The sequence below is a fragment of the Macrotis lagotis genome, chromosome 3 (genome assembly GCF_037893015.1).
Source record: "Macrotis lagotis isolate mMagLag1 chromosome 3, bilby.v1.9.chrom.fasta, whole genome shotgun sequence".
NCBI classification, from domain to species: Eukaryota; Metazoa; Chordata; class Mammalia; order Peramelemorphia; family Peramelidae; genus Macrotis; species Macrotis lagotis.
This window is the reverse complement of record NC_133660.1, coordinates 26,019,971-26,046,778: the sequence shown is the minus strand read 5'-3', so window position 1 is coordinate 26,046,778 and position 26,808 is coordinate 26,019,971. Positions and strand designations below refer to the sequence as shown.

Here is a 26,808-nt window from a genome sequence, read left to right as displayed (position 1 = left end):
AAAGAGGAGAAATATTAAAAAAAGAGGAAGAAGAGTTTATTAAGTAGGTAGGTGACATGGTCAGACCTGAGCTGTAAGAAAATTACTTTAGTGACTGAATGGAGGATAGACTGGAGTGGGGAGAGACTTGATGCAGGTAGACCCCCACCCCAGTAGGTTACTTCATACTTCAGAGTGAGTTTATGAGTGCCTATAACATCATGGCAGTGTCAAAGGATGGGTGTTATGAAGGTAGACTCACCACAATTTGACAACTGATTAAATATTGGGGCAGGAGGAATGGGGATGAGAGTGAGGATGAAACTTCAGTTCTGAGAGTAGGTGACTAGAAAATGGTGATACCCTCCATAATAATAAGGAAGTTAGGAGGAAGGGAGGGATTAGGGGGAAATATAATGAGTCCAATTTTAGACATGTCTGTTTTAATTTTTTAAATTTTATTGATGTTTTCTTTTTACATTACAAACATTTACAGATTACTCCCACTTCATAAAAGATCTCAAAACAAATTAAAAGAGTTAAGTAAAATTAATACAGTCTCATCTGAAAGGAGATGCAACATTTCACATCTATAACCTTCCCCTGCCTCCCTGTTATCTACTTAATTAAGAGAAACTTCACCCCATTTGAAAAAAGTAGAAAAGAAATATTGCTTGTAATACATATACATGGTCAAACCAAGCATATTCCCTCAATGGGGATATGTCTCATTCTGCCCTCTGACCACCACTGTCACAGATGACTTGTTTCTTTATTGGTCTTCTGAAATCATGAATGGTCATTGTGGCAGAGTTGTTGGTTTTTATAGTGTTGATTCTATTGGATAAATTGTGCTCCTGGTTCTGTTCAGAATTCATTCTTCATCTGCTTATAAAATTCTCAAAATTATTCACTGTTAAAATATCAATATTATAGCATGAACTGTTGAGTCTGCTCACTTCACTCTATCACTTTTTTTATAGGGTTGTTTTTTTTTTTTTGCAAGGCAACCGGGGTTAAGTGGCTTGCCCAAGGCTACACAGCTAGGTAATTATTAAGTGTCTGAGACCGGACTTGAACCCAGGTACTCCTGACTCCAGGGCTGGTGATTTATCCACTGCATCACCTAGCCGCCCCAACTCTATCACTTCTTGCAAGTCTTCCCATGCCTTTTTGAAATTACATCTCTCCATATACACAGTAGTATATTCCATCATATTCACATACTACACTTGATACCTCAATTGATAAAGCATCCCTTTAGTTTCCTGGTTTATGGGAGTTCTATCACTATAAAGAAAGGGCTATAAATATTTTTGTGCAAAAAGGATCCTTTGCTCTTTCTTTGATCACTTTTGGGTGTAGGCCTAGAATTGGTATAACTGGGTCAAAGGACATGCGTTTTCTGTATAATTCCAGAGTACCATTCCAATTCAGAATATCCAGTGAGTAGTTGGAGATGTGAGACCAGAGATTAGGAGAGAGGTTAGGGCTAGATAAACGGGTTGAAAATTATCTCCACAGAGATCATAATTGTATTCATGGGAGCTGAGAACACCAAACAAAATAGGAAAGAGGGAGACGAGGGCCCAGGACAGAACCTTGGGGAACCCCCACCCTTACCAGGTACAGCTTAAATGAAGAGAAAGCAAAAGTGATCAAGAATATAGATGGGAAGAGAACCCAGAGAGAGAAGTACCCTAGAAACCTAGAGAAGAGAATATCCAGGAGAAGAGGGTGATGAACAGTATCAAAGACTTCAGAGAGGTTAGGACAGATGAGGATTGAATGAAGATTCATTAGATTTGGCAATTAAAAGATCACTTATAATTTTGAAGAGCACATTTTTGGTGGAATGATGAAGTTGAAGCCACTCTTGTATTAAGAAGAGAGAAGAGGAAAGGAAATGGAGGCTCCTATTATAATGACTTTCTCAAGATGGTGAGTCACAAAAGACAGGAGAGATATGGGATGATAAATAGCTAAGGGAGTATGGATGGATCAGGTGGATGGAAAAGACATAGGCTTATTTGTAGACAGTAGAGAAGTAGCCAATAGGTAAGGAGAGACTGAAGATAAATGAGAGAGTGTGGATGATAGAGGGAGAATCTATTCGAGAAAATTGGTTGGAACTGGATCACTTGTGCATGATTTGCCTCAACAAGAAGGGCCATCTCATCAAGAGAGGACAAGAGGTAAAGGAGATAATAGTAGAAGATATATGAATGATATGAGATAAGGAAATGGTTATAAGGAATCTCTTGGCAAATGGCCTCAATTTTTTGAGTAAAATATGAGGCAGTCTGCAAAGGGTGGAAGGAAGAGAATCCATAAGAAGTTGAGAAGGAATGAAAAATATTTGAGACACTACTTTTTTGAGTTGAATAGTGTGTCATTTTAAGAGGTCCAAAAGGATTACTTTGTTGCAATGGGAGGGGGGTTGCCAATTGAGATTATAAAGCTTTTCCTGCTTCCTTCAACTCCACATATGTTTGAGTGATATCATGACTTCACCAATCCAACGTAGTTGAAAAATGACATGTTTTTTCAAAACTCTTCAAATGCACAAGTTAGCTACAGAACATATTAAGTACAGAAATTTGACTTATAAATGAGAATTCAATAGGTGAACTAACCCACAGGAGTCTTGAGAGGATGTACTCTCTCTGACCCTTTACCGTCCCCCAGTAGTGATTCAGAAAACATGAAGAGATAGAAGGAAGAAAACATTTGACTCCAGATCTCCTTCCAATCATCTCTTCCCCAAAACCTCTAAGGTATGTGGATCCTGTGGTATACAATTCCTTCAATAAATAAATTAGAATGAAACACAATCAAAAAGTGCCCCTGTCCAAGAGGTCTTCAGATAGAATGCTTCAGGTCAGATTTAAGTAAGCCAATCTCTGTGGTTCAGAACAAATAGGAAAAGAAACTGCAAAGATGCAGATTGGTGCAAAGAAAATAAAGGTTTTATTAGACCACATAAGGATCCACAAGCAATTCAAACACACAGATTTTGGAGTTCAGAATTCAGATCAGGGTCAGGATTCAAGTTGGTCCTGGTCAAATGGGATATGAAGGACAGAAAGACGAAACTCCTAGGTTAGGCATGGCTTCATCTGCTGCTGATCCCACCAATAAATGTTTAAGAAAGGGTAGGTAGAGGATATCTTCTATGTCTTTCTGGGACCGGGTGTCATGTTATCTTGGCAGCCTTACTCTAGGTAGTCCATCATATTCTCAAGCTCCATCTCATTGCTTTACATGACCAAGTGAGACCAGCTAGGATTAGCAAGCCAGATCACACAAGGAGGCCTCAGCTGTCATCTGGGGGCACTCATGAGCCAATTTGTAGCACTCCATCATCATCCCCACTCTTGGAGGCCAGAGAGAGCAGGACCAATCCCACTTCTCAAGATGACTCTTCAGTTGTTTGAAGCCAGCCACCTCACTCCCTTCTCTTCTCCAGGTCCTACATTGCTAGTTCCTTAACTAGCTCCAGTTATGATAGAGATCCAAGCCCTTCACCATCCCTGGCTGCCCTCTCTGGATACTGCCCAGATACATGTCTCCCCTTTTTAATGTCATGGATTTCTTTTTTTGGGGGGGTGTCATGGAGTTAAGTGACTTGCTCAGGGTCACGCAGCTAGAAGTATAAGGGTCTGAGGCCGAATTTGAACTCAAGTCCTCCTGACTCCAAGGCCAGTGCTCTATCCACAGCTACTTAGCTTCCCCGTGTTCTTTCTGCCTCTTATTTTATTTTTTCTTAGTTATTTGTAAAACAATTTAGCATTCTTTTTTTTAAATTTTGAGTTCTAATTTTCTTTCTACCCCTCCATCGCTCCCTCCCTTCCCTCCTTGAGAAAGCAAGCAATTTGATATAGATTATATATGTGAAGGCCTGCAAAACATTTCCATAATTAATCTTGTTGTAAAAGAAAACAGTCCAAAAAAGGAAAAGAAAAAAAAAAGTTTAAAAATTATGCATTGAACATTCAATTTCAATCAATGTTTATCATGGTTGCAAATGTAAAGCCTATATCAGATTACCTTCTGTTGGGGAGAGGGAGGGAGAAAAATTGTAAAACTCAAAACCTTGCAAAAACGTGATTGGTAGAAACTACCATTGTATGTAGTTGAAAAACCAATAAAATATTTATATAATTTTTAAAAAAATATGCGTTGATCTTCACTCATACTTCTATCAGTTTCCTCTGGAGGTGGAGAGCATTTTTCATCATGAGTTCTTCTGAACCACATCCTTCTTAAACCTTGGCATGCTTAAAACTAAGCACAGAATCCCAAATAGGGCAGAAGAGAGCAAAATACAGAATCCCCACGTCTGTTTGCTTTGCATTGTACTTGCTGCCTTGCTCTGACACTCCTTGGCCAACACACTGTTGACTCAGAAATGAAGAGACCCAGAAGTCAAATCAGGGTCCTCTCACTCCAGACTTAATACTCTGGCCACTGTCCTCTACTTCCTTCTGATCTTCCTCCCTCCTCCTCCTCCTCCCCTTTGTCCTTTTCCTCCAATCCTATCCCCCCCAAAAGCAAGGAAGAAAACAGACTGTATGATAATCATAAAATAATAAATGATTTATTTGTGCCATCCACAAGAAGCAAATACACTTTTACATAAAATCATTTAAGGCATAGGGAGTAATCATATTATCAGCATTTCTTAGGGTATATATGATAGAGTATTTTAAGGGGACATTTAGAAGTCACATAACTTGGTGATTACATATAAATTATACATATACATATATATTATAGTTATAGCAGCCTCAAGATTTCCTTGTGTCTTTAACTAGTCAACTAGCAGCAAATTTAATATTATATACATAGCTATCATCGCAAACATTCATTAGAGTTTCCTGCCATTGTTTCAGTCATGCCAGAATTTTTAATCACATTAACAAAAACAACCTGGGATCCCTGCTGTTGGGGAGAATGAGTCTGATGGATTGTTTGAGCTTGGGAGAACTGAGTTCAAGAGGGCAAAAGCCAGTTGGATTGTTTAAACTAAGACTAGGGCCTCCAGGCTGTCTACCAGCCCAGGTGCAGGTGGTACACTGGGATTGACCACTGCAGCCTAATAAAGATAGGAGGACCCAGTATCAATAACACACACACACATATATATATATATATATATATATATATATATATATGTACAAAATATACATATTTATATATAATATATAATATTTCTATATAATGAAAGTCATCAAAAAAATTTGAAAAGTCTAAATTTGTAAAAATGGAAAAGGATCAAGCCCTCCCCCCATATCTTAACCAATGAATTCTGGATTTGAATTTTATTTTATTTTATTCTATTGGTTTTACAGAGAGGCACAGTATTTTAATTTTTCTATTTTGTTTTGTTTTCTGGTTTAAAAATTCAGATGAAAAATGCATGGAAGTTTCCAGGAGGTTTGTCAGAACCTGGAGAGGATATTGGTATGTGCCTTATTCTATTTTTAATGGCCTAGAATGAGGTAAGGAAATCCAAGCAGTAACCATTTGGTTTGCTTAGCTAGTAAATATGATTTGGAAATTTCTGATTGTTACAACCTGGATAAGATGATGGCAAAGTTAGCTCTGGGTTAGAGGAAAAAGGAAAAGCAAATTTTGCTGACTCCAAAACCATTGATTAATTTCCCACCACATATCACACTCTGGGCCAAATTCTCTGGCGATGAAACAACAACTTAAAACTAGTCCCTCTCCTCAGGATAAGGTTTAGTGAATAAGATCCTGGGCTTGGAATCAGAAGGACTAACTAGTTGTATGACCCAGGGCAAATCATTTAACTTCTCTGGTAAAAGAGAAGTTTCCTCATCTGTGAAATGGAAAGCTTAGATTCAGTCACCCCTAAAACTCTTTTCTGTTCTAAATCCAGAATCCTAGTATAATACACTTAATCAGTTTGCCTAATCCATGTTCCATTTGCAGTATATTTATTTATTCATATTTTTTCACTTACTAAGATTCAGATTCACCCAACCTAAAAATAACCTGTAAAAGAATTCTGAAGAACTTGAGAGGTGATCAGGAACTAGAGGTGCAGCCAACAGTAATGGTTAGCTATAAGAGAACACAACTTTCCCCTCAGAAATCAGAGATGAGCAAATTGGTCCAATCCTGCTTCCATTTGTGGGCTGGGTGCCAGCAAAAGCATAACTCATTCAATCCTGCCCAGAGATAATCAGTCACCAAGACCAGGCCTAGAACTAAAATCCTATTTGATGGAAAATTGGAGGAATCTATTTGGTATTATTTCCCTCGAGCCTGAAAATTCCAACCTCAGTTTATACAAGTTCCTAAAATTGATTTCATTTGAAAATCTGCTTTCTTCATCATTACTACTCAGAACTAACATGTCAGTCAAATTGATTTTTGTTTAGTTTTCTTGTCACAGCCAGCTCTCAATGACCTACAAGCAAGAAGGTCTACAAGGAGCAATTCTACTTTTCAGGTCTCAAAATCCTTTGTTAATATAAAAGGGATACTTGACCTGCAACAAGCCAGGGGAGGATGAGTTTGCTATCAACACTCTTAGTTGGCCCCAAATCAACCCCGGGACAATATGAACCAGACAAGCTAAGAGGTCACCTCTGCTTGAGAGCCTTCCTTTGGGTCATTGAGAGTGAATCTGGTCTAGAGCTCTGGATAGGAGTTGTAGACTGCATTCACCATTTTCTGCGTCCATGTGACTGGGCAAGTCACTTTATCCCTCAGTTTTCTCTACTGCAAAATGAGGGGGTTGGACTCTTATGGCTGTGATATCTTGACCTGATCTTGCAACCAGGAAGAGCTAGGTTTGAATCCTACCTCTAAAACCTATTGTCTGTGAGACCCTGAATAACTTTCAAGCCCAAGACCCTAAGCAACAGCAGTCTGAGACAAAATTACAAAGTCCTTCATTGACTGGTAGAAAAGGAGTTCCCTATATCCATAAAATTATAGCTCTAACCCCTACCTCTATACATTGGGCTGAAGTTTAGTAATAACCTAGAAATCAAATGGAACTCTGATGATCCAAGAATAAGAAGCGCCAAAAAAGTAACCCCAAGGACTTTCTTGAATCAGAGGTCTCTGAGATCACAAGGCAGGATCTGGGACAGATCAGATAGGGACTATCAGTGCATGGGAAACAGAGGGACCCCCCCCAGGATAAACATATAGTTTTCCAAGCTCTTTCCCTTAAATACATATCACAAAACACCAATGATAAGCCATCATCAATTCAGCATCATCTTGTAGAGGGTATAACATGATTTAGATAAATCTCAACATAATAATAACAACAATAGCACTATCATCATATTGATAGAAAAGTTTTCCATTTGCTTTTTAGACTTGCAAAATGTTCTTTCTGGTTAATTTACAGTACATTAAAGTAATACAAATAATAGAACAAGAGAATCAAGGACTTTACTTGGAAGCAGAACTGAAATCTATACTGACACCCATTAATTGTGCAAAAAGTTTCCTCTCATAGGAGGGCATGACACCCTTGTGGGATCCCAGATGAGTTTCACCTATATGCACTAGACCCCCACATGGACACCCAAACACCTGTTTTTTCTCATTTTCCCAATCAATTTTGTAGACTAAATACCATCATTTTGGTTATAGAACTGACTCTTGATCATCTGGGATTTTGGTTGTTCAGACGTGCAAGGCCCCCATTGCCCCAGGACCCAAAAGTTCTCACCCTCTTTACATTCAATGCCTCTCTGTGTAGGAATAGTAAGGAACACTTAAGGCACTAGATTTTGTACCTTTAAAATGCTTTAAAAAATAGCTTTGTTGAAAAAAATGTTGAGTAGTTTAAGTATTAGAACTTCCATGGATATAGGATATAATTTGAAGTCAGATAAAATTGAGTATCATGAACTTAAATGATGAGGGGGAAAAAACTTAGCTATTTACTCATTAAATTTTCCAAATTATATTCTGGGGATTTTTTCCTTTTATTTTAAAAATAATTTCTAAGTATGTCCAGCCTACAATTAACTCTCGATTATAGCTGTTAATGTAGAGGAACCTACAAGTACATTTAAAAAGTAGGGATCAAATCCCTTAAATCCCCCCTCCTCACCCCTGCCAGCGATGCTGAAACAAGAGACCAAGTAATAAGGAAGGCAAGGAGCTGGAAAGACAGTTTCCAGGAAGAGCCCACGGGGAGATGCTGGGAAGTGAGACATTTTCTTCCACTCCCTTCTATGCCTGCTTTCCAATAACCTTATTGCTTGACAGCCAGCAACAGTGGAAGCAACTGAAAAAGTATTTTAAAGGAAACCAGATGCCTATAGTGAATAGGAATAAGGAAAGGAAATGGTGGTGAGGGGTTCTGCCACATACTCGTGGTCCTCATTTTCCTCTTCTATAAAAAGAGACACAAAAGAAACAATTTTCCAAGGACCCTTCTATCCTTAGCTCTTAGGATTCTATGATGGCATCCAAATCACAGGACTGATTAGCATGGAAGTGGCTCCCAGGGTTCTTGAGTGGTCACAGAAGAGAGACGATGGGGCAAATCCACACAAGGAATGTTTACTTAGAACTGGTAACCACTGGACTAAATATGGAAGGCAAGGAGAAATTCCTTACCCCAGAGTGAAATAATCACCTTCTGGCTCTGATGTTGTTTACCTGTATGAATTTGGTCAAGTCATTTTTTTTTTCTTCTTCTTCGGTGAATATCAAAGGTTAGGGCAGCTAGGTGGAGCAGTGGATAGAGCACTGACCTTGGAATCAGGAGGACAGGAGTTCGAATTTGGCCTCAGACACTTGCCACTAACTAGCTTTGTGACCCTGGGCAAGTTACTTCACCCTGACTGCCCCGCATCCAGGGCCATCTCTGTCATCCTGATTCTTATCGGGCCACTGGACCCAGATGGTTCTCAAGGAGAAAGTGAGGCTGGGGACTTAGCACAGCCCCACCTCTCAGTCAAATGCAATTCACGTGTTTGTCATGGCATCACCTCCCTGATGCCATGGTCTTCAAGAATGAAGGACAAACATTATTATCGAAGGTTGGACTAGACCAGCTCTAGGATTCCTTCTAGTTCTAAATCTATGGTTCTAATAATGAAATCCACCATATTTATTTTCAATTGAAAAATATGTTGTACTTGAAAAGTGCTCATCACCTACACTGTTATCTAGAAAGATATTTGAACAGCAAGATAAGTAGCAATGGGAACTTTTAGTCCTAGGTCCATTTGGGCTCCTTATGATTTGGAACCTGAGCATATGAGGCACGAAGATGCAGGAGTTGCCATTAACCAAAGGTAGAAAGAACGGGAACTTCCCCACCCAAAAAGAATGGAAGCATCCTCCATGTTTCAGAACCAACACTTGGAGACAATCGTCACTCAATAGTATAACAGCAGCATTTTATAAGGGGGGAAACAACACTGAACTAGGAGCCAGGAGACTTTGCTTCTAGCACAAGCTCATATACATAACTTTGGACAAATTCCTTCTTTCTTGAGGGTCTCAGTTTCCTTATCTGAGAATGGGCTGAGACAATGCCTCTAAGTTCCTCTCCAGCTTTAAAATTCCATGAAGAGTTGAATGTTCATGAAAACCAGACAAACAAGATCTCTTTTTTCCTCTGTGGTGCAGATGGCCCATGCCTGGGTAGACATTGGGCATGTGTACCTCTATTGTTCCAGACATGCAGAGGTTGAGTTCTCTGGTGATTCACTAGATCAGTCACTTCAGAAAAGAATGCCACTCAGACAGGTCATCATAAGAAAGTCCATCAGAAGTGTTGTAGATCCAAGACAGCTCTAAAGGTCTTATGAAAAATACTCTCCATCCCCAGAGAAAGAACGAATGGAATCTGAATGTAGATTGAGACATACTTTTTTGTTTTCTTTATTTTTCTTGGATTTTTATTTTGATCTGTTTTCTTTTATAACATGACTAATAAGAAAATGTGTTTTGCATAATTATATATGTATTTATCAGATCGCTTGCCTTCTCAATGAGAGAGATGGGGATGGAGAGAATTTGACACTTTTAAAAATAAATGTTTTTGTATGTAATTGGGGGAAAATAAAATATTAAATTTAAAAAAGAGAAAAAGTGATTTGCAAGTCTTGTCCTTTTCAAGGTGTTCCCAAAGGCTTCCTTCATGGCCAAGGGCATGTGAAAACTTCACTTTTTGGCATTGGGATTGTGGCCTTTGGGGTGGCAGCTACAAATAAAGGTCCTTTAGTCAAAAACATTCCACAAGGATATGTCCCCACCAGTAAGACCTGTTATACATACATTCTTCTCTTCTCCCCAGGAGACACGGCTATTCGAGAGGTTTTGGAAGAGACTGGCATCAAGTCGGAATTCAAAGCCCTCCTGAGTATCCGGCAGCAACATGGCAGCCCCAATGCATTTGGGAAGTCTGATATGTACATCATCTGCCGTCTGAAGCCTCTTTCCTTCCACATTAACTTCTGTCCACATGAGTGCCTTAAGTGTGAATGGATGAATCTCACAGACCTCGCGAAAGCAGACAACACAACTCCCATCACCCGCAGAGTTGCAAATTTGCTGCTCTACGGGCACAAGGAAGGATTTGAGAAGATCGACCTCACCATGCGAGAGCTCCCCTCTGTCTACAGAGGCCTGTTATATAAACTCTATCATCGGGAGTTGCCGGAATTTTATGAAAATAGAGCTAGAATGAATTAAAATTCACATTTACATCCTTTAATAATTTAAAAAGAGTTCATGGGGTCAAATGAATGAATAATAGACTTCAGGAGTGATCACTGGATCTGTCCTTTCTACAAAATTTCTTGAGGGATATGTGTTTGCACATCTTTTAAACATTTCTTTTGTAGAGGCAGTCAGAATAAAGAAAAGAGGGGTGCTTCCTTCCCAGGGAGGCTCACCACTGTGTCACAATAGATATAGCAGTCATTTAGGTGATCATATTGTTATTGTTCTGTATTGACACAATGATTTAACTCACCCCGGATAAATAAATGATTACAGTAAGATCAAAGTCATCCCAAATGGGCCAACGTGCCCACCTTTCTGTCTTCTGCCTCCTTTTGGAATGGAAGAAGAAACAGAGTCCCATGCCCATCAACTCTTAGCAGACATGGGAAGGAAAAGGATGGCTTTCTGCCCTGGTCCAGTCTTAGATCCAAGCTTATACTGCCCCGTTCGTTTCAGTGCCACGTACCAATTGGAATATTTCCTCGAGCGATAAGTATTGTAATTATTGGACTCCAGACGTTCAAAGAAGAAGCACTCTTCAGTCACACATTTCTAAAAAAGAAAATAAAAATCAAATGACCACTCCACTTACTGTTATTAATAACTCACATTTCTGGCTGCAGTGGGGCTTTACAAAGCATGCTTCTCACCACTGCCCCCAGAGGCATGGCAGGGAAGCATTCTTCCCTCCATTTCTTAGGTGAGGAAGGGAAGGCCCACAGTCACGGCTAGTAAATCCTGCAGCCATCTTCAAGCGAGGTGTCTGCTGAATACAAATCCAGCCTTTCCAACCCTGCGACTGAGCTCCCATCTCCTCTTCATCTTCTTGTGTTGAGTTTGTGCAGCCTGGATAGAATTAGCCCCCCCAATGCTGAGTGCCTCCAGGGGGTGGCAGCATTTGTTTATGACCAAGACCCCAGCCAACAAGCCTGGTTTGCATTAAAGGAGCCAGCAGATGTTTCTCCCGAGGAGAAAATCCATCAGATGACCTCATAGGATTGTGTCCTCTTAATAAAAGAAAAGCCCGACTTTCAGCCATAGACAATGAAGACCATGAGAGGTAAAATGAGCTGGTTTTTGATTCCCTCGGGGGAGCCACTCAGCTCTAGAAAAATAAGATGCGTTTTGGGCCTGCTGAATGCATCCTTTGGGGAGACAAAAGAGATAGAGAACTGAGATTTCATAGGGGAGAGACTTCCAGTAATGCAAAACAGCAATAATTAAGTGACTTCTAGGTGGTTCAATAGATAGATCACTGGGCCTTGAGATTGGAAGATCTGAATTCAAACCCCACCTCAGATGTTTCCTGGCTGTGTGACTCTGAGAAATCACTTAACCTCTCTCTGTCTCAGTTTTTCTTTTATGTAAAATGGCACCTACCTTAAAAGATTGTTGGAAGCATTAAATCAAATGAGATAACACACATTTTGCAAACCTTAAAATAGTTTTAAAATGCCAGCTATTGTTATTGTTATTCATTATGATAAATTAAATTTTATATTAAAATGGCATATCTAAATTTCATGGGCTGCACTACTCATGGGAAACCTGCTGGGCCTCTTATTCTTCCTGCAGCTGAGTATGTATTATCAGAAAGGACTTTGGAGATTTCTAGTTCAACCACCTCATTCCATGAATGAGGAAACTGAGGCAAAGGCAGTAACTTGCCCAAAGTCACACAAGCCAGTTTGAAAACCTAGGTTGTCTGACTCAAAAGCCAAAACTCCCTCTTCCCCAAAGGCCTTGCACAGACACTGTTCTGCCATGATAGGTGATGGGTCCACCTTCCCAGGGTAGGGGGCCTTACTCAGTAAAGAGCTATTTGGAGACAGCTGTGACTACACATTTATATTCTGAAATACAGAAGACTTCTTTCCAAATTAAGAATTCTAAGTGTCAAAAGCATGCTTCCTCATTGTATCTTTGTTAGTTGGACGGGATGATAAGACTGCAATCAGAAGACCCAAGTTCAACCTTAACCCAAGTTCCCTTAACTGTCCATGAAACTGTGGACAGACAAGTCACATAATGTTTGAGAAAGTTTCCTCTTCTACAAAACTGGAGAAAAAAATCTTTTGCTATATCTGGTTCGCATAGTTGTTGCATGAAAGCAGACTCAAAACTTCTAGAACTAGATGAATGTGAATGATGCTTGATACTTAGTTTCATAGATTCAGAGGCACAAGGGACCCCAGAACTTAATCTAGTTTAATCACCCCATTTTACAGAAGAGGAACCGAGGCACCATAAGATTTTGATCTCCCATATCATCTAGTAATATAACATTTAATTAGAGTTCTGGCCATTTGTAGTACTTTGCTATCCTAAGCTAGGTAGCTCACCAGATTTAGCATCTGCAAAAGCTAAATTTGAACCTGTGTCCCAAGCAGGTCATTGAATGATTGTCTGATTCAGTTTCTTCATCTGAAAACTTGGCTAGGATTAGCAGGCAGGTGTTAATACCAGCAGCTAAATGGCACAATAGATAAGAGTGCCAGCCCCAGAGTCAGAAGTACCTGACTTTAAATTTGAACTCCAGCTTTTACTAGCTGGGTGACCTTGGGCAAGTCACTTTATCCCTTTTATCTGTGAAATGAACTAGAGAAGGAAATGGCAAACCACTCCAGTATCTTTGCCAAGAAAACCCCAAATGGGGTCACCAAGAGTTGGATGTTACCATAAAGCAAATTAGCTTCTATTTTACCAGGTTATTGTGAAGAATAAGTGATATATAAAGAGCCATGTAAATACCACTGCCACCATCATTATTGTTTTAAAATAGAGTAGCCCAAGGTCACAAGGTTAGTTAGCAGAGCTGGGACTCTATTCCATTTATTCCAACAATGTAGATGACAACCTCTCCAAACCCACCTTTTTTAGAGGGCCTAGAGCAATGGTTTCATTAATCTATAGAACTCCCAGTATGGAGAGTCCTTGCACCAATGCAAGTAGTTCGCAACTAGTTTGTGACTTCTGAAACATTGCCCAAGGTCACCCATGTGACCTCGTGTGTGTCTCAGAAGTAGGACTCCAAAACAGCCCTTGATTTTTCTTATGCCACAATGTTTCTCCCTCTCACTATACCTTATTACACTTTCCATTTTTTTACATCAATGATCTTTGCTTTATATATCACCTAAATTTCTCCTTAAATTCCTTCTGATCCCCCTTCCCAGACACTTTATACAAAGAATTTTAAAAGAAGAAGTGGGAAAAAAGAGAAAAGCAGTTAAACCAACCAATGCATTGAAGAAAATATAACATCATATGTAATATTCCAAGGTGGTCCTTAGAGTCACCTCTGAGAAGGAGTGAGGAATGGTCTTTATCTTTGTTTTAATGAGTTTTTGTTGTCATTCAGTCATTTCACCTATATCTAACTCTTCATGACTCCATTTTGGGTATTCTTTGTGAACATACTGGAATGGTTTGACATTTCCATATCCAATTCATTTTACTGATGAGGAAACTGAGGCAAACAAGGTTAAGTGACTTGTCCAGGGTGCCACAGCTAGGAAGTCTCTGAGACCAGATTTGAAGTCATGAAGAGGAATCTTCCTGACTCCAGGTCTGGCACTATACACTGTGTTGCCAGCTGACTACTTCCTTTCATGAGTTATCTGACCAAAAATGTCATAGACCTGGAGTCAATCTGGGAATGAGACCTTAGCTCAAATGGTCAACTAGTTCAGCCCTAGATTGCCTCTCAGAACATTCACTCAGAAGGACCAGAGAGAACAGCTGGTCAGTTGGCATAGCCCTTGGAGCCCAGAATGGATTCCAGGACATGGTGAATATGTGACCATTTACCCTGCTTTGTTTCTGGACAATAGCATGCTCATTTCTAGGTTCTGAGAGCTCCTAAAATCTCCCACCCTTCTATTTCCCACATCCTAATGTGTGACCCACAAAACTGCCTTCCCTACCCATGGTCTTGGAGTCTAGTGAATATAGTATAGGAACTGGCTCTGAAAGCTAAGGTAGAATGAACTGGTTTTCATAACTTGAACTCATTTTCTTTGGGATTCACCAAGGTTAGATGGCAGCTGGAGTTGACCCTCTCCTGCCTTCTGCCTTCTTATGACACATGCAGCCTTCATAGATTCTCTGGGTACTCAAAAAAGACAGCATTCACCTGTCAAGGTAGATACCATGAGATTTCCCTCCCTGAAAGACCCTACAGTTTAATTTCTCAAATTCATGGTGAGTCTAAAGGCTCCATAAGACTTTGATCTAGTGATGTAGAATTGAATGGGAGAACTCTGTTTATTTCTGGTAATATCTGGTGATACTTTGCTAATTGCTGGTCCTAGGAGAGAGCTGAACTGCCCAGGATTAGTAGAAATTGGGGATGCTAGGGGCTTCCATAATGCAAAAGACACTGGGCTTGCAATCCAGAAGACCCAAGTTCAAATCCAGCCTCAGACACTTACTAGCTGAGTGACTCTGGGCAGTTCACTTGAACCTGTCAGTTTCCTCGTCTGTCAAATGAGCCGAAGAAGGAAATGGCAAACCACTCCAGCATCTCTGCCAAGTAAATGGGTCATGTAGAGTTGGACACCACTGAAAAATGACTGAACAAATTATTAGGCCACGTTCACAGGTTTCATAGTATCATAGGTATATAGGGAAATGGATCAACAGCAAGAACTTCAGCCTTTGATCCTGGCTTGTCTAATACTCAGTAAAAACTCCCAAACAGCTTCCATTTGCTATGTGATCTACTTTCTGAAAACACACAGACACAAATACATAAAAAACTTCAATATAACAGAGAGTGACCTGTGATTTCAGTCTTTTGTTCATCAAGCCTCTGGGGAGGGGAGGGATAATGATTTCAGAACTTTGATTTTCTTGATTTTTTTTTAACGGAAAAGGTTTGAATCACAAGAATCAGTCAGTGAATAAACAGTTATTAAACACCTATTATGTGCTAAGTGCTAGGTATACAAAAAGAGGCAAAAGACAGTCCTGCCCTCAAGGAGATGGCAATCTAATGGGGAGACCCTGAACCAATAACAATGTGCAAATAAGCTATAGAAAGAAGAAATCATAAATAATATTAAACAAAGGAAAGACATTGGAATAAAGGGAGATGAGCAAGTGAGACTTTAACTAGAACACAAAGGAAACCTGGAAAGCCAAGAGGCTAAAATAAGGAGAGAGGGTTCTGGGCATGGGGGACAGCTAGAAAAATTGCTCAGAGCCAAGTCTGTGCAACAGCAAAGAGACCAGTGTCACTGGTAAGGAGACTGGAAAGGTGGGAGGAGGTAGGTTATAAAGTGCATCAAATGGCAAACCAAGGGTTTTATATTTGGTCCTGGAGGTGGCAGAGAGTCAGTGGAGCTTGCTGAGAAGGGAGATGGCATGGTCAGACCCTCATGCTAGGAAGTTCACCGGGATAACTGAGGGTAGGATGGACTGGAGAGCAGGGAGAGACTTGAACCAGACAGACCCAACAGCAGCTATGGCATGAGACCAGACCTAAGGAGATGAGGGCCTGCACCCTAGGCCTTTACATACTTAATTGGAATGCCTTTGATGGATTTGAATCAATCAAGTCACGAACTTTAGGTGTCATTCAGTCATTTTTCAGTTGCAACTGACTCTTGATAACCCCATATAGGGCTTTCTTGGCAGAGATGTTAAAATGGTCAGCCATTTCCATCTCCAGCTAATTTTACAGATGAGGAAACTGAGGCAAATAGGATTCAGTGAGCTGCCCAGGGCCACACAGCTAGTAAGTATATGAGGCTGGATTTCAACTCAGAAAGGTGAGTCTTCCTGACTCCAGGCCTGGCCCTCCATTCACTTTGCCACTTAGCTGCCACTCACTTTAGGTGAGGTGCAATAATTTGATTAATTTATTCTAGTGGTGTCAAACTCAAATAGAAACAGGAACTACAACTACATAAAGATCTCTGCAGATTGACTTAGTTTTAAAATGTAATGTTATTTCTATTTTATTATAATTTTATTTATTTTGTTAAATACTTCTCCATTACATTTTAATCTGGTTTGGGCATCATTTGGGATTGTTGCCTGATTTACTCAATGAACTCTACTCTTACTAGGAAGTGAAGATGGATAGCTAACTGGCCCAGTGGATGTAGTGCTGGGCCTAGAATCAGAAAGATCTGAGTTCAAATCTGGCCTCTGTGACCCTGGGCAAGTCACTTAACTCTGCCTCAGTTTCTTCATCTGTAAAATGAGCTGGAGGAGAAAATGGCAAAGCACTCCAATCTCTGCCATGAAACCCCAAATGAGGACAGGGAAAATCAGATATAACTGAATGATAATAGGAGTTGAAATTGAGTAGAAGTGACTGTGTGAAGGGGCTAAATAGTAAGACAGGAAGGTAAACCGAAATCAACTTGTTCAGGATTTTAAATACCAGACAGGATTTTAATGCTTTCTCTTAGAGGTAAAACCCAGAGCCAAGTAATCTAAATAAATATCTGTTCATTGATTGAGGCATTGATTTGAGATCATGTCAGATCTGCATCCTAAGATGGAATACTAATGTGGTAACTGTATGGAGGGTGAATTAGAGAAGAGAAAGACTAGATGGGATTTTTAATTTGGAAGTGATTCTAATAGACCAAATGAAAAATGATGAGAATCTAAATTCTTATTCTAAGGCTGGGAATCTGTGTGTGGCATGGGCTTGGGGCATGTCCAGATCACCTAAGATGGTGATATCTGCTAAGAGGGCAGAGATCTGCTTCTAGAAAAAGACATCTCAAAGTCCTTCTACCTTGTGGGTGGGAACAGCTGACTATAAAGCCAGTGAATGTGTAGCCAGAACCAGCTCTGTCTTTAAAATGACCAAATTGAGGAAGTCTCTTAGTCTCATTTCTGTGTCTCTGTCTCTGTCACTGTGTCTGTCTTTCTCTCTTTTATCTCTTTCTTCCTCTTCTTAATCTCTCTCTGCCTCTCTCTTCTCTGTCTCTGACTCTATGTCTTTCTCTCTGTGTCTCTCTCTCTATGTCTCTGGATCTCTCTCCATCTATCCATCCATCCATCCATCCATCCATCCATCCATCCATCCATCCATTCATCTATCCAGGAGGAAAAAGGTTCTATTCATTCTCACCATAGGCTTCATGAACAAAGTTGAGTGAAGACAAAGATTACTTCTCCCCCTTTGATCCCATGGCCTTGAGAATTGGATTTGAGGTTTTGGTCTGTTTTATTTGTCCTTCTCAGTTCTGGGCATGGGTGGTGGAATCCCTGGACATAAGAGCTTGAGCCATAGTGACCTTGGAGTCAAGATTCCAAGTCATATATTGTTGCCAACCCAGCAGACAAGATGCCAGGAGAAAAGTAGAGATTGAGGGGAGTACTTTGGGCTTGGAACCTAGTGGACCACTCTATAGAAAATGAGTTAACCTAAGCCTCCAGTCCTCCCCAAAGCCTGAGGTTGTACAAGGTTATATCCTAAGATGTTGACTGGGGATGGGGGGATATGTTGTTATGTTGGTTCTCAGAATACTTTTGAAGTAAATATTCCTTTGTAAAAAGCTCATCTATTGTTAAATAGTTTGATAGAACTGGGGTACAGGAGACCCCCCAAAATTAGGGGAAAATAATAGTGGCATGAGCCAATGAAAAAAACTATATATCCCCCAAATCTCCTTATAGAAGATCTCTCCCAGAGAATTCTAGGAGAAGGAGGGGTGAAATGTAACACCCATGACTTTGAGCAGTGGGGGAATGTATGTAGATTAGGGGTGTTGTGATGTGAATGAAGAGGGCAGATGCAAATGACGTAGTAGAAAAGCCATTGGAAAAGTAACTTGATTTAAATTGAAAAGAAAATGCCAGTAACTTCCTCATAGTCACGCAAGAACAGAAACATCAATCTCTGGGTGAACACATTTGAAAAATTCTAAATCCTACTACTTGTACTCGGGTATGGAGCTAACTCCACTATGAAGGAAGAGAAAATATCTCATGTGCATTCAAAAACTCCCCAGGTTGAGATGCCAAATAAACGCCTTAGATGTTAAATAGTGCTGTGGCTTGAATGTTTCCATGAATTTTCTGCCTGTGGAAAGGTTGATGAAATGTCGTCAAACCATGAAAAGTCATCCCCTTGGCCTGAAAGCTTTCCTATTCCTTCTCTGTTACCATGAATGTACAGGGAAAGCCAAGCCTAGCTTTAAAATCCACCCCCCAGACATACATGCCCTCCATGTGGCACTACCCTGACCTCCATTTTTTAAAAAATTCATATTACTCTGACAAATAGAATCATAGTTTTAGGTTGGAAAGGAGATCAATGGTCATCACTGGAGGCTAGTGGTGAAGGAATCAGGTCTTTTGACTCCTCAGGCCTCACTGTGTCTCAAGAACCTAGAGAACCCTTCCTTCTGGAAAGCAAGTTTTACCAGGGTGCTGTACAACACCAAGTTTTATAATCACAGGCACCTGAAGGGAGATGCTAAGGGACCAGGAACAAGTGGGAAGAATCAACCTTTGGCAGTATGCCATCATTTCAAGGCTGATTGGTTTGTGTCAATCTAGGACTCAAGGCCCTAGTCTACCACCAAGTAGCCTCTAATAGTGGAGAACACTGGGTTCTCCCTCAAAGCTTCTGCTGCTGGTGGTGGTGTGGGTAACCCCAGGCTCATAACAACATGTGGATCTAACTCTGAAGTGTTTCTTATCCACAAACACTCCTACCACTTCCCCTGGATTTCTGGGGAATGAGGGCTTTTTCATTTGAGGATTGACCCAGCTCAACACAGATAAGATTGAGAAAGGCCAGATTGCTGCCTGCTGTGGTGTGGAAGCCAGCCAAGGAAGCTGGCATTGTCAAAGTGTGGGATGAACTTGGCAAGGGAACTAGGATGGCCCCTGAAAGAGGGAAGCTGGAGGGCCAGAAAGGACTCTAGCAACAACTGGTATCTTCCCTCCTTAAAGGAGATGAAGCCTATTAAAATTCCCAATTTACAGAGAAAGAGAAACTAAAAGGGAGACAGAACAGACAGACAGAGACAGAGACAGAAAGCTGTGGCCATCACTGCAGGTAGCTTCCCTTGAGGCAGCTTGGAGCTGTATGCCTATCGTTCAGTCAACAAGGTTTTATCAAGTGTTTTCAACATTCCAGGCACCGTGAAAAGTGCTGGGGATAGTAAGAAAGGCCAAAATATGGTCCCCACTCCTGGGAATTCATGTCTAAGGGAGGAGACAACATGTACACATGATATTTGATGATGTAGTCCAGTCATATTCGACTCTTTGGGGCCCTTTTTATGGTTTTCTTGGCAGAGATAATGGAGTGGTTTGCCATCTTCTCCAGATCATTTTACAAGAGAGGAAACTGAGGCAAACAGGGTTAAGTGACTTGCCCAGGGTCACAAAGTTAGTCTGAGGCCAGATTTGAATTCAGGAAGATGAGTCTTCTGGATTCCTAGCCTAGAACAAGAGAGAGAGAGAGAGAGAGAGAGAGAGAGAGAGAGAGAGAGAGATCTAGAATTGAGGAAATTGGGAAAGGCTCCCTGTAAAAGGTGGGAATTGGGAGTTGAAGGAAGCCAGGGAAGGCGGCAGGGGAGGGGAGAGCATTCCAGTCTGGGGGAATGGCTCAGTGACTTTCCACATGTCTGCTGTTGCATCAGAAATAGGCAAGGAGAAAGGGAGGGGCCAAAAGACATTTAAAATTTATCAGTCCCCTTTTGTGAAGTCAGATGATGACACCTGAGCAGGATGTTTGGCTGAATGATGCATCAAAATACCAAAGACTGTGTTCAGTGTGGAAATTCCCTCTCCCAACACAGATAGCTGCAACCTATTTGTAACGGCATAGAAAAGTAGATTTAACAAAGGAAAGACACTCCGAGTTTATCTCCTCCCACTTTAAAGACATTGGGACCCAGAGAAGTTAAAAGTCTTGCCCGGGGTCACACAACTACTGTGCCCGAGAGGGGAATCAAGCCTAGGTCTTCCTGGTGGTCAATCTAGGACTCAAGACCCAATGCTATAAAGGTTGTCTTGGGTCCAGAGAGGCTAAGCAGTTTACTCCTCATCACATAGCTAATAAGTATCAGGGCTGAGATTTGACCTCCAGTCCTCTGACTTCATAACGTTTGACATAAATCTGAAGTGAAGTTTCTGGGACCTCATTCCAGACTCTATGGAAGTACTCTGTATGGCAAAGTGGCAAGGAATACTCTCCACCAACACCGATCACAGCCATCATGACTTAAAAAGCACAGCATAGGGAGTTGCTTGAGTTTCCGAGAAGTTTAGCAATTTGCTCAGTGTCACAATGCTCAGTTTCCAAGGTAAAATTGCAAGTAGATCTTCCTGACTCCAGCACTAATGATCTAACCACTCTCTGGAAGGTCAAGGAGAATGCCACATTTCCCAAGCTAGACAGACCAATCTGAGAACTCTTCCAAATGGTGTCAAGATGAGCAACAGATGAGGCCCAACAGGAACCTGGAGGGAGCTCTTTAGAAATGAAAAGACAGGAGCAGCTAGGTGGTGCAGTGGATACAGCACCAGCCCTGAGTTCACATCTGACCTCAGACATTTAATAATTACCTAGCTGTGTGACCTTAATGGCATTGCCTTGCAAACCCCACCCCCCAAATGAAAAGACAACTTGGTCTTTTTGTTTTTGTTTTTGTTGTTATTGTTCAGTTGTGTCTTAACTCTTTGTGACCCCATTTGGGATTTTCTTGACAGAGATACTAGTGTTTGCCTTTTCCTTCTCCAGTTCATTTGACAGATGAGGAAGCTGAGGCAAACAGGGTTAAGTGACTTGCCCAGGTTCACACAGTTAGGAAATGTCTGAGACTGTATTTGAACTCCAAGTCCCGTACCTACTTGTCTACGATAGCACCCATCTTTCCTATCTTTCTGGACTTTACTATTCAGGAAAGCAGCAGCCACCATCTCTCTCTCTATCACCTACCACAAAATTGTAGAGATTTCGGTTCATTTTTACGCTTATTTGTTATTATAATATATTATACTACTATAATAATATATACTACTATAATAATATTCTATTTGTATCTCTAGCCTTTGGCACATAATTATGTTTGATATTCATTCATTCATTCATTTCCTATCTTACACCCTAGAGGTGACCAGCCCCATCCATGACTAACCCCCAGCCCAGAGACACTAAGACCTACAGTCCCCTGTAGTCACGATCAATGGAAACTCACTGGGTGAGAGTTCATTGACAGGACACAGAGTAACTCGATCCCAATAGAATCAGAACCAGTAACTGAAATACAGACTCGGAAAAGGTGGTCATTTTAAAAGCATGGTGAATAATGCTGGATATGGCTAAGTCATTCTGAGGTAGAAAATTGTGTGGTGGAGACTCCATCCGGCTTCCCACCACTGTATGGAAGCCAAAAGAGGGCTGGAACAGACACCATCATGATTCACCCTCCATGTTTTGTCACATCCTGAGCTTAAAAGCCTTTCTCTCTTCCTGGTCATGCCTAAAGCATTAACATTTAGGGCTGATTCACTTCCTTGGAAGGAGAGAGCACTCATTGAAAAGGACACACACCTTGGCCTCTTTTGTTATTACACGCTCCATGGGTTGTTTTCCAATGATCATTCAGAGAACCATTGAGGTCATTGAAAGACAAGACTAGTGGAGATCAGGGTCAAGAACAGAAAGATGAAAGACAGAAGGGAATCTCTCCCTCAAATGTAAAGGAAGAGGAAAGCATGACCCTGGAAGCAAGTAAGGAATGCAGACTAAAGGAAATGTAAGCCGGCAAGGAAGAAGAGTTGCAAAAAGGAAAAGGGACTTTAACATTTCATCAGATATCAACAGGGATTGAAGTGGCTGAGTTACAGATTTGTACCTTTACAATAATATACTACCTGACTTAGTATGATTAGAGCTTCAAATTGGCAAAGCACTTTAACTCCATCAAAAAGCATTTATTAACAACCTACTACTGGGTAGCAGGCACTGCTATGCAAAGAACAAAGAAAAATAGTCCTTACATCAAGGGACTGACTAAATCTATAGGTAAAAACAAAACTATTTTGAAAAGGATAGAAAAGCTATTTTCTCAAATACTACAGGGGATTTGCAGCATCCAGAAAAGTTGAAAAAAGAACTTCTCTGAGATGCAAAATAGAGTTTGAAATGGTTTCCCAATACTTGACTCTTGTATCCAACTCTTTAGCATGGGTCAGTGATCTCAGGTTTTAGACGAGAAGAAACCCAGGGGCCATGTATTCCAACCTTCATGTTTTACAGATGAGAACACTAGAGTCCAGGAGGTTTGGTGAATTAATTGTCCAACATCTCACAGGTGGTAAAGGATGAAAGACTCAGATCTTCCTCAGATGAAGACTCAGGTCTTACAGCTGCAGATTCAATGATCTTTCCTAGTCAACTCCTGGTAGAAAATGGGCTTTGCATGGTGCCTACTGAATAGAAGGTGCTTGATAACTGTTTATTGAATTGAAATGGCTGTTGGGAAAGAAAATACTCAACTCTATGTTCTTTTTTTAATAATTACATATGGTGAGGGTTTTTTTTTTTTAATAGTAGTTGCTGCTTAGTCATTTCTCAGGCACAGCCAGCTCTTTGTAACCCTTTGCAGAGATACTGGATGAGTTTGCAATTTCCTTCTCCTTTTACATTTTACAGATGAGGAAACTGAGACAAAGAGGGTTAAGTGACTTACCTAGGGTGAAACATCTAGTAAGTGTCTGAGGCTACATTTGAACTCAGGAAGAAGAGTCTTCCTGATTCAAGCCCAGCACTCTATCTACCGTGGTGCCACCTTATTGCCTTTCTATTTGCTCTGTTTTTCCTCAAATTATCTTGCAGCTAATTACTTATATACTATATACTATTATATAGAATATAGTTGTTGGAATACAGAAGACTTTTTCATTTTTCTTTTTGACTCTTCTGGGATGCTAGAATTATAAATTAACATAAAAACAGTTTAGAGGTCTTTAAATCTAACCTGTTTTTCAAATTAGGAAACTAAAGCACAAATATTAATTGATTTGCCCAGAGTCCCCTAGATAATAAGTGTCTGAGGCAGGATCTGAAACCAGGTCTTAATGACTAAACGTTCAGTGCCCTGTCCCTCTCTGCCAAGCAACTATTCTGTGTTATAGAGGAAATTTCTATTCAAGTCCAGATTGAACTAGAAAGCCTCTGATTTTGTTCCTAACCCTTAGTTTCTGTAACTGTTTAGCACTAATGCTTTTAGAATTGGTTTTTGGTTTTATTTTTAAACAAAACAGAAATGATTGCTAGTCCAGGATACAGAGTAAAGAAATTAAGCTTTGATAAAAGGGTAAAGACCTCAAACATAATGTGGAGGGAAAGAGGAGGCATATTTTACTAACCACAATTGTAGAATGATAGAATCACAAAACTTGAGGTTTTCAATGGTCTTCTGGTCTACCATGCTCTAGAAGGAATCTCTAACTTCCTGAGTTGGCCTTGCTTGAAGATCTCCACCTCCTGAGGTAGCTCATTTCATTTTGGGGAAATTAAATATTAAGATGTTTTACCTGACAAGAAGCCTAAAGGAATCTTTTGGTAACCTCATCCTGCTGCTCCTACTCTCTGGGGCTAAATTGAATAGAGTCCCTTCTTCAAATGACAGCTTTTTAGATATTTAAAAACAATTCTAAGGCTTCTCTTTCTCAGGCTGAACATGCCCAGGTCTTTCAAAAGATTCTCATATGACATGGACTCATGGACTCAAGTTCTTCACCATCCTAGTTGTCTCCCTCTCAACCACTTCTCAAACCACTGACCACAATACCTTAGGTGAGGCTGAACAATGACAGAGTGCAACCCCAGCCTCCACTCCTGGAATCTCTGCTGATCCTAAGACAACCCAAGATCTCATTAACTTTTTTGACTACCCCATCATACTTCTGTCTCATCTTAGAGTCCACTGAAATCCTGTATCTATTTCATAACTACTCTTGTCTAACCATGTAGCTAATACTCTTGAAGTTGATTTTTTGGACAAAAGTATACACATTTATTTTTCTCTCTAATGAATTTTACACTATTAGATTTATCCCAGTGCTCTAACCCATCAAGATGCTTTTGGATCCTGACTGTCATATAGTATGATTTATCTTTCCCAATTTTATATCATTTGCAAGTTTGATGAGTATTGTACCTATACCTTTAACCAATTAATCCATTAAAAACATTAGACAACATAAAGTCAAATACAGACCATTGGAGAGCTGTCATGTTGACATTGAAAAATATGGTTCTAGCCACCTGACCAGAACACACATCACTACCCCTTGAGGCTGCACACCCAACCATTTCTGAGCCTGATTGTATTCTTGTCTGATCCACATCTTTTCCTTCTCACTGTCCCAAAACAAATGAAATTAACCTTCCATTACCTATTCTTGATGAAATGAGGGTATAGACCTGAATATAAAATAAAACTGAATGATGCTGATATAAAAATAAAGGTAATAACATAAGATAAAAAAGTGTAGACAAACAAAAAAACAAAATAAAATGAGGGAACTAAATGATATGACTTCTGAGGACCCCTCCCACCAACTCTATAATCAGAGGGAAGGAGAGAAAGCAAAGGAAAAAGAGGGAGGAGGAGAAGAGATGGAAAGAAATAGAGAGAGAGGGAGGGAGGGAGGGAGGGAGGGAGGGAGAGAGAGAGAGAGAGAGAGAGAGAGAGAGAGAGAGTGAGAGAGAGATGGAGTTATAAAGAGAAAGGAGAGAAGAGAGTTGAGAGAGAAAGAAAGAGGGAGGAAAGGAGGGAGGGAGGGATGAAGATGGAGAGAGGTTGGGAAGAGTTACAAAGAGCTGTGTTAATTTGGACCCCCAGCACCTCTCTAGGAGTGGAGAGGAGAATCATTGAGAAGTAACTTTTGCAGAGATGCATCTCTTGACAGATGAGTCTTGAGTGTGAACTAAAAAAAGCTAGTACCCAAGTTGGCTACTTCAGGTAGGTTGAGATTTTTCCATTCACAGAAATTCATAACACTTTAAAAGGACTGTGATCTGTTCCAGGACAGCAACATTCCCAAACCACTGACCAAAGAAAGGTCCTTGAAATTCTTCTGAAAATGCTTTGTACAAAAGCATTTAATCAATTTTTGTAGGTTTGAATTTGGTTCGCTAGTTGTAGTGGGATGCTCACATATAGATTAAAAAGGATAGCCCTTTGCAAACGCTGCTAGGCAAGGAAAACTATAGTCGTCGATGACAAGTGTATCCTTCACCTTAAGGATACTGATGAGGATTTTAACCTAAGGTCCATGGACTCCCAAGAGATCTGTGGATAGATTTGACAGGTTCTATAACTTAGGAAAAATTAAATCTTTTTTCTTTACCATCTTTTGGTTTCTTTTATAATCCTTTTTGTTTTATTTTATGCATTTAAAAGTATGATTCTGAGAAGGGGACCATCCATTTCACCAAATTTCCAAAACAGAAACTCTGGACTGCCAGAGAACCATTTAAAACCCTAATCTGGAGACCCTGAATGAAAAGAATAGAAAAGATGGAGCTAAAAATAAGAGTTTCCCTGGTCCTTTGTCTGGACAAGTCTCTCTCATGATGCATAAACATTCTGCCCAACCCTCCCTAGCCTCTCGGGACCCAGACTATCATTGTGGTTTCAGTTTTTACTTCTCCTGTGGATTTGTGCCCACAAACATTTCATTGTGAGGATATAGTTTATTCCAGTTTGCTTCACCATGGTCTATGAAGCTATGCACGATGGCCTCACTTCTGGCTTTGGGAATAAGCGCCGGTTGCCACCTCCCCACCACTGGGAACACAAGAGCAAATGGGCTCCCCCTCCTCCAGACAGATAGCAGCCAGGCAGAGCTTCCAGTGAATGGGAAAAGACTTGTCATTGTGGTGACACAGAAACACGGACACAGAATTTTCCCTTCTTGACAGTGAGTAATACCATTTTAGAATAAGCCTCCACTTTGGTGTTAAATGGGTAGTGACATCTAACTCCACCCTTTGCCTTCCTTTAAACACCCCCCCACCCCCAGTTTCTTATGAAGTGCCAGTATAGAGTAGTGGATAGGGCACTGAACAAGAAATTGAGAGAC

General features: G+C 40.5%; 2 protein-coding genes across 4 annotated transcripts in view; one reads left to right on the top strand and one right to left on the bottom strand.

Annotated features, from left to right (window-relative positions):
* NUDT6 (nudix hydrolase 6) overlaps nt 1-25,349 on the top strand; it is a 57,628-nt gene extending 32,279 nt beyond the window's left edge. For all 3 annotated transcript variants that reach the window (XM_074228360.1, XM_074228362.1, XM_074228361.1), the window contains exons 4-5: nt 5,391-5,445; nt 10,295-25,349. In XM_074228360.1, coding sequence (XP_074084461.1) covers nt 5,391-5,445; nt 10,295-10,692 — 453 coding nt within the window. In that variant the 3' untranslated portion in view covers nt 10,693-25,349. The remainder of the gene's footprint in view (nt 1-5,390; nt 5,446-10,294) is intronic.
* The window catches only part of FGF2 (fibroblast growth factor 2), a 75,139-nt gene continuing 48,843 nt past the window's right edge, over nt 513-26,808 (bottom strand). The window contains exon 3 of the mRNA XM_074228363.1: nt 513-11,277. Within this exon, the coding sequence (XP_074084464.1) occupies nt 11,092-11,277 (186 nt within the window). The 3' untranslated portion in view covers nt 513-11,091. The remainder of the gene's footprint in view (nt 11,278-26,808) is intronic.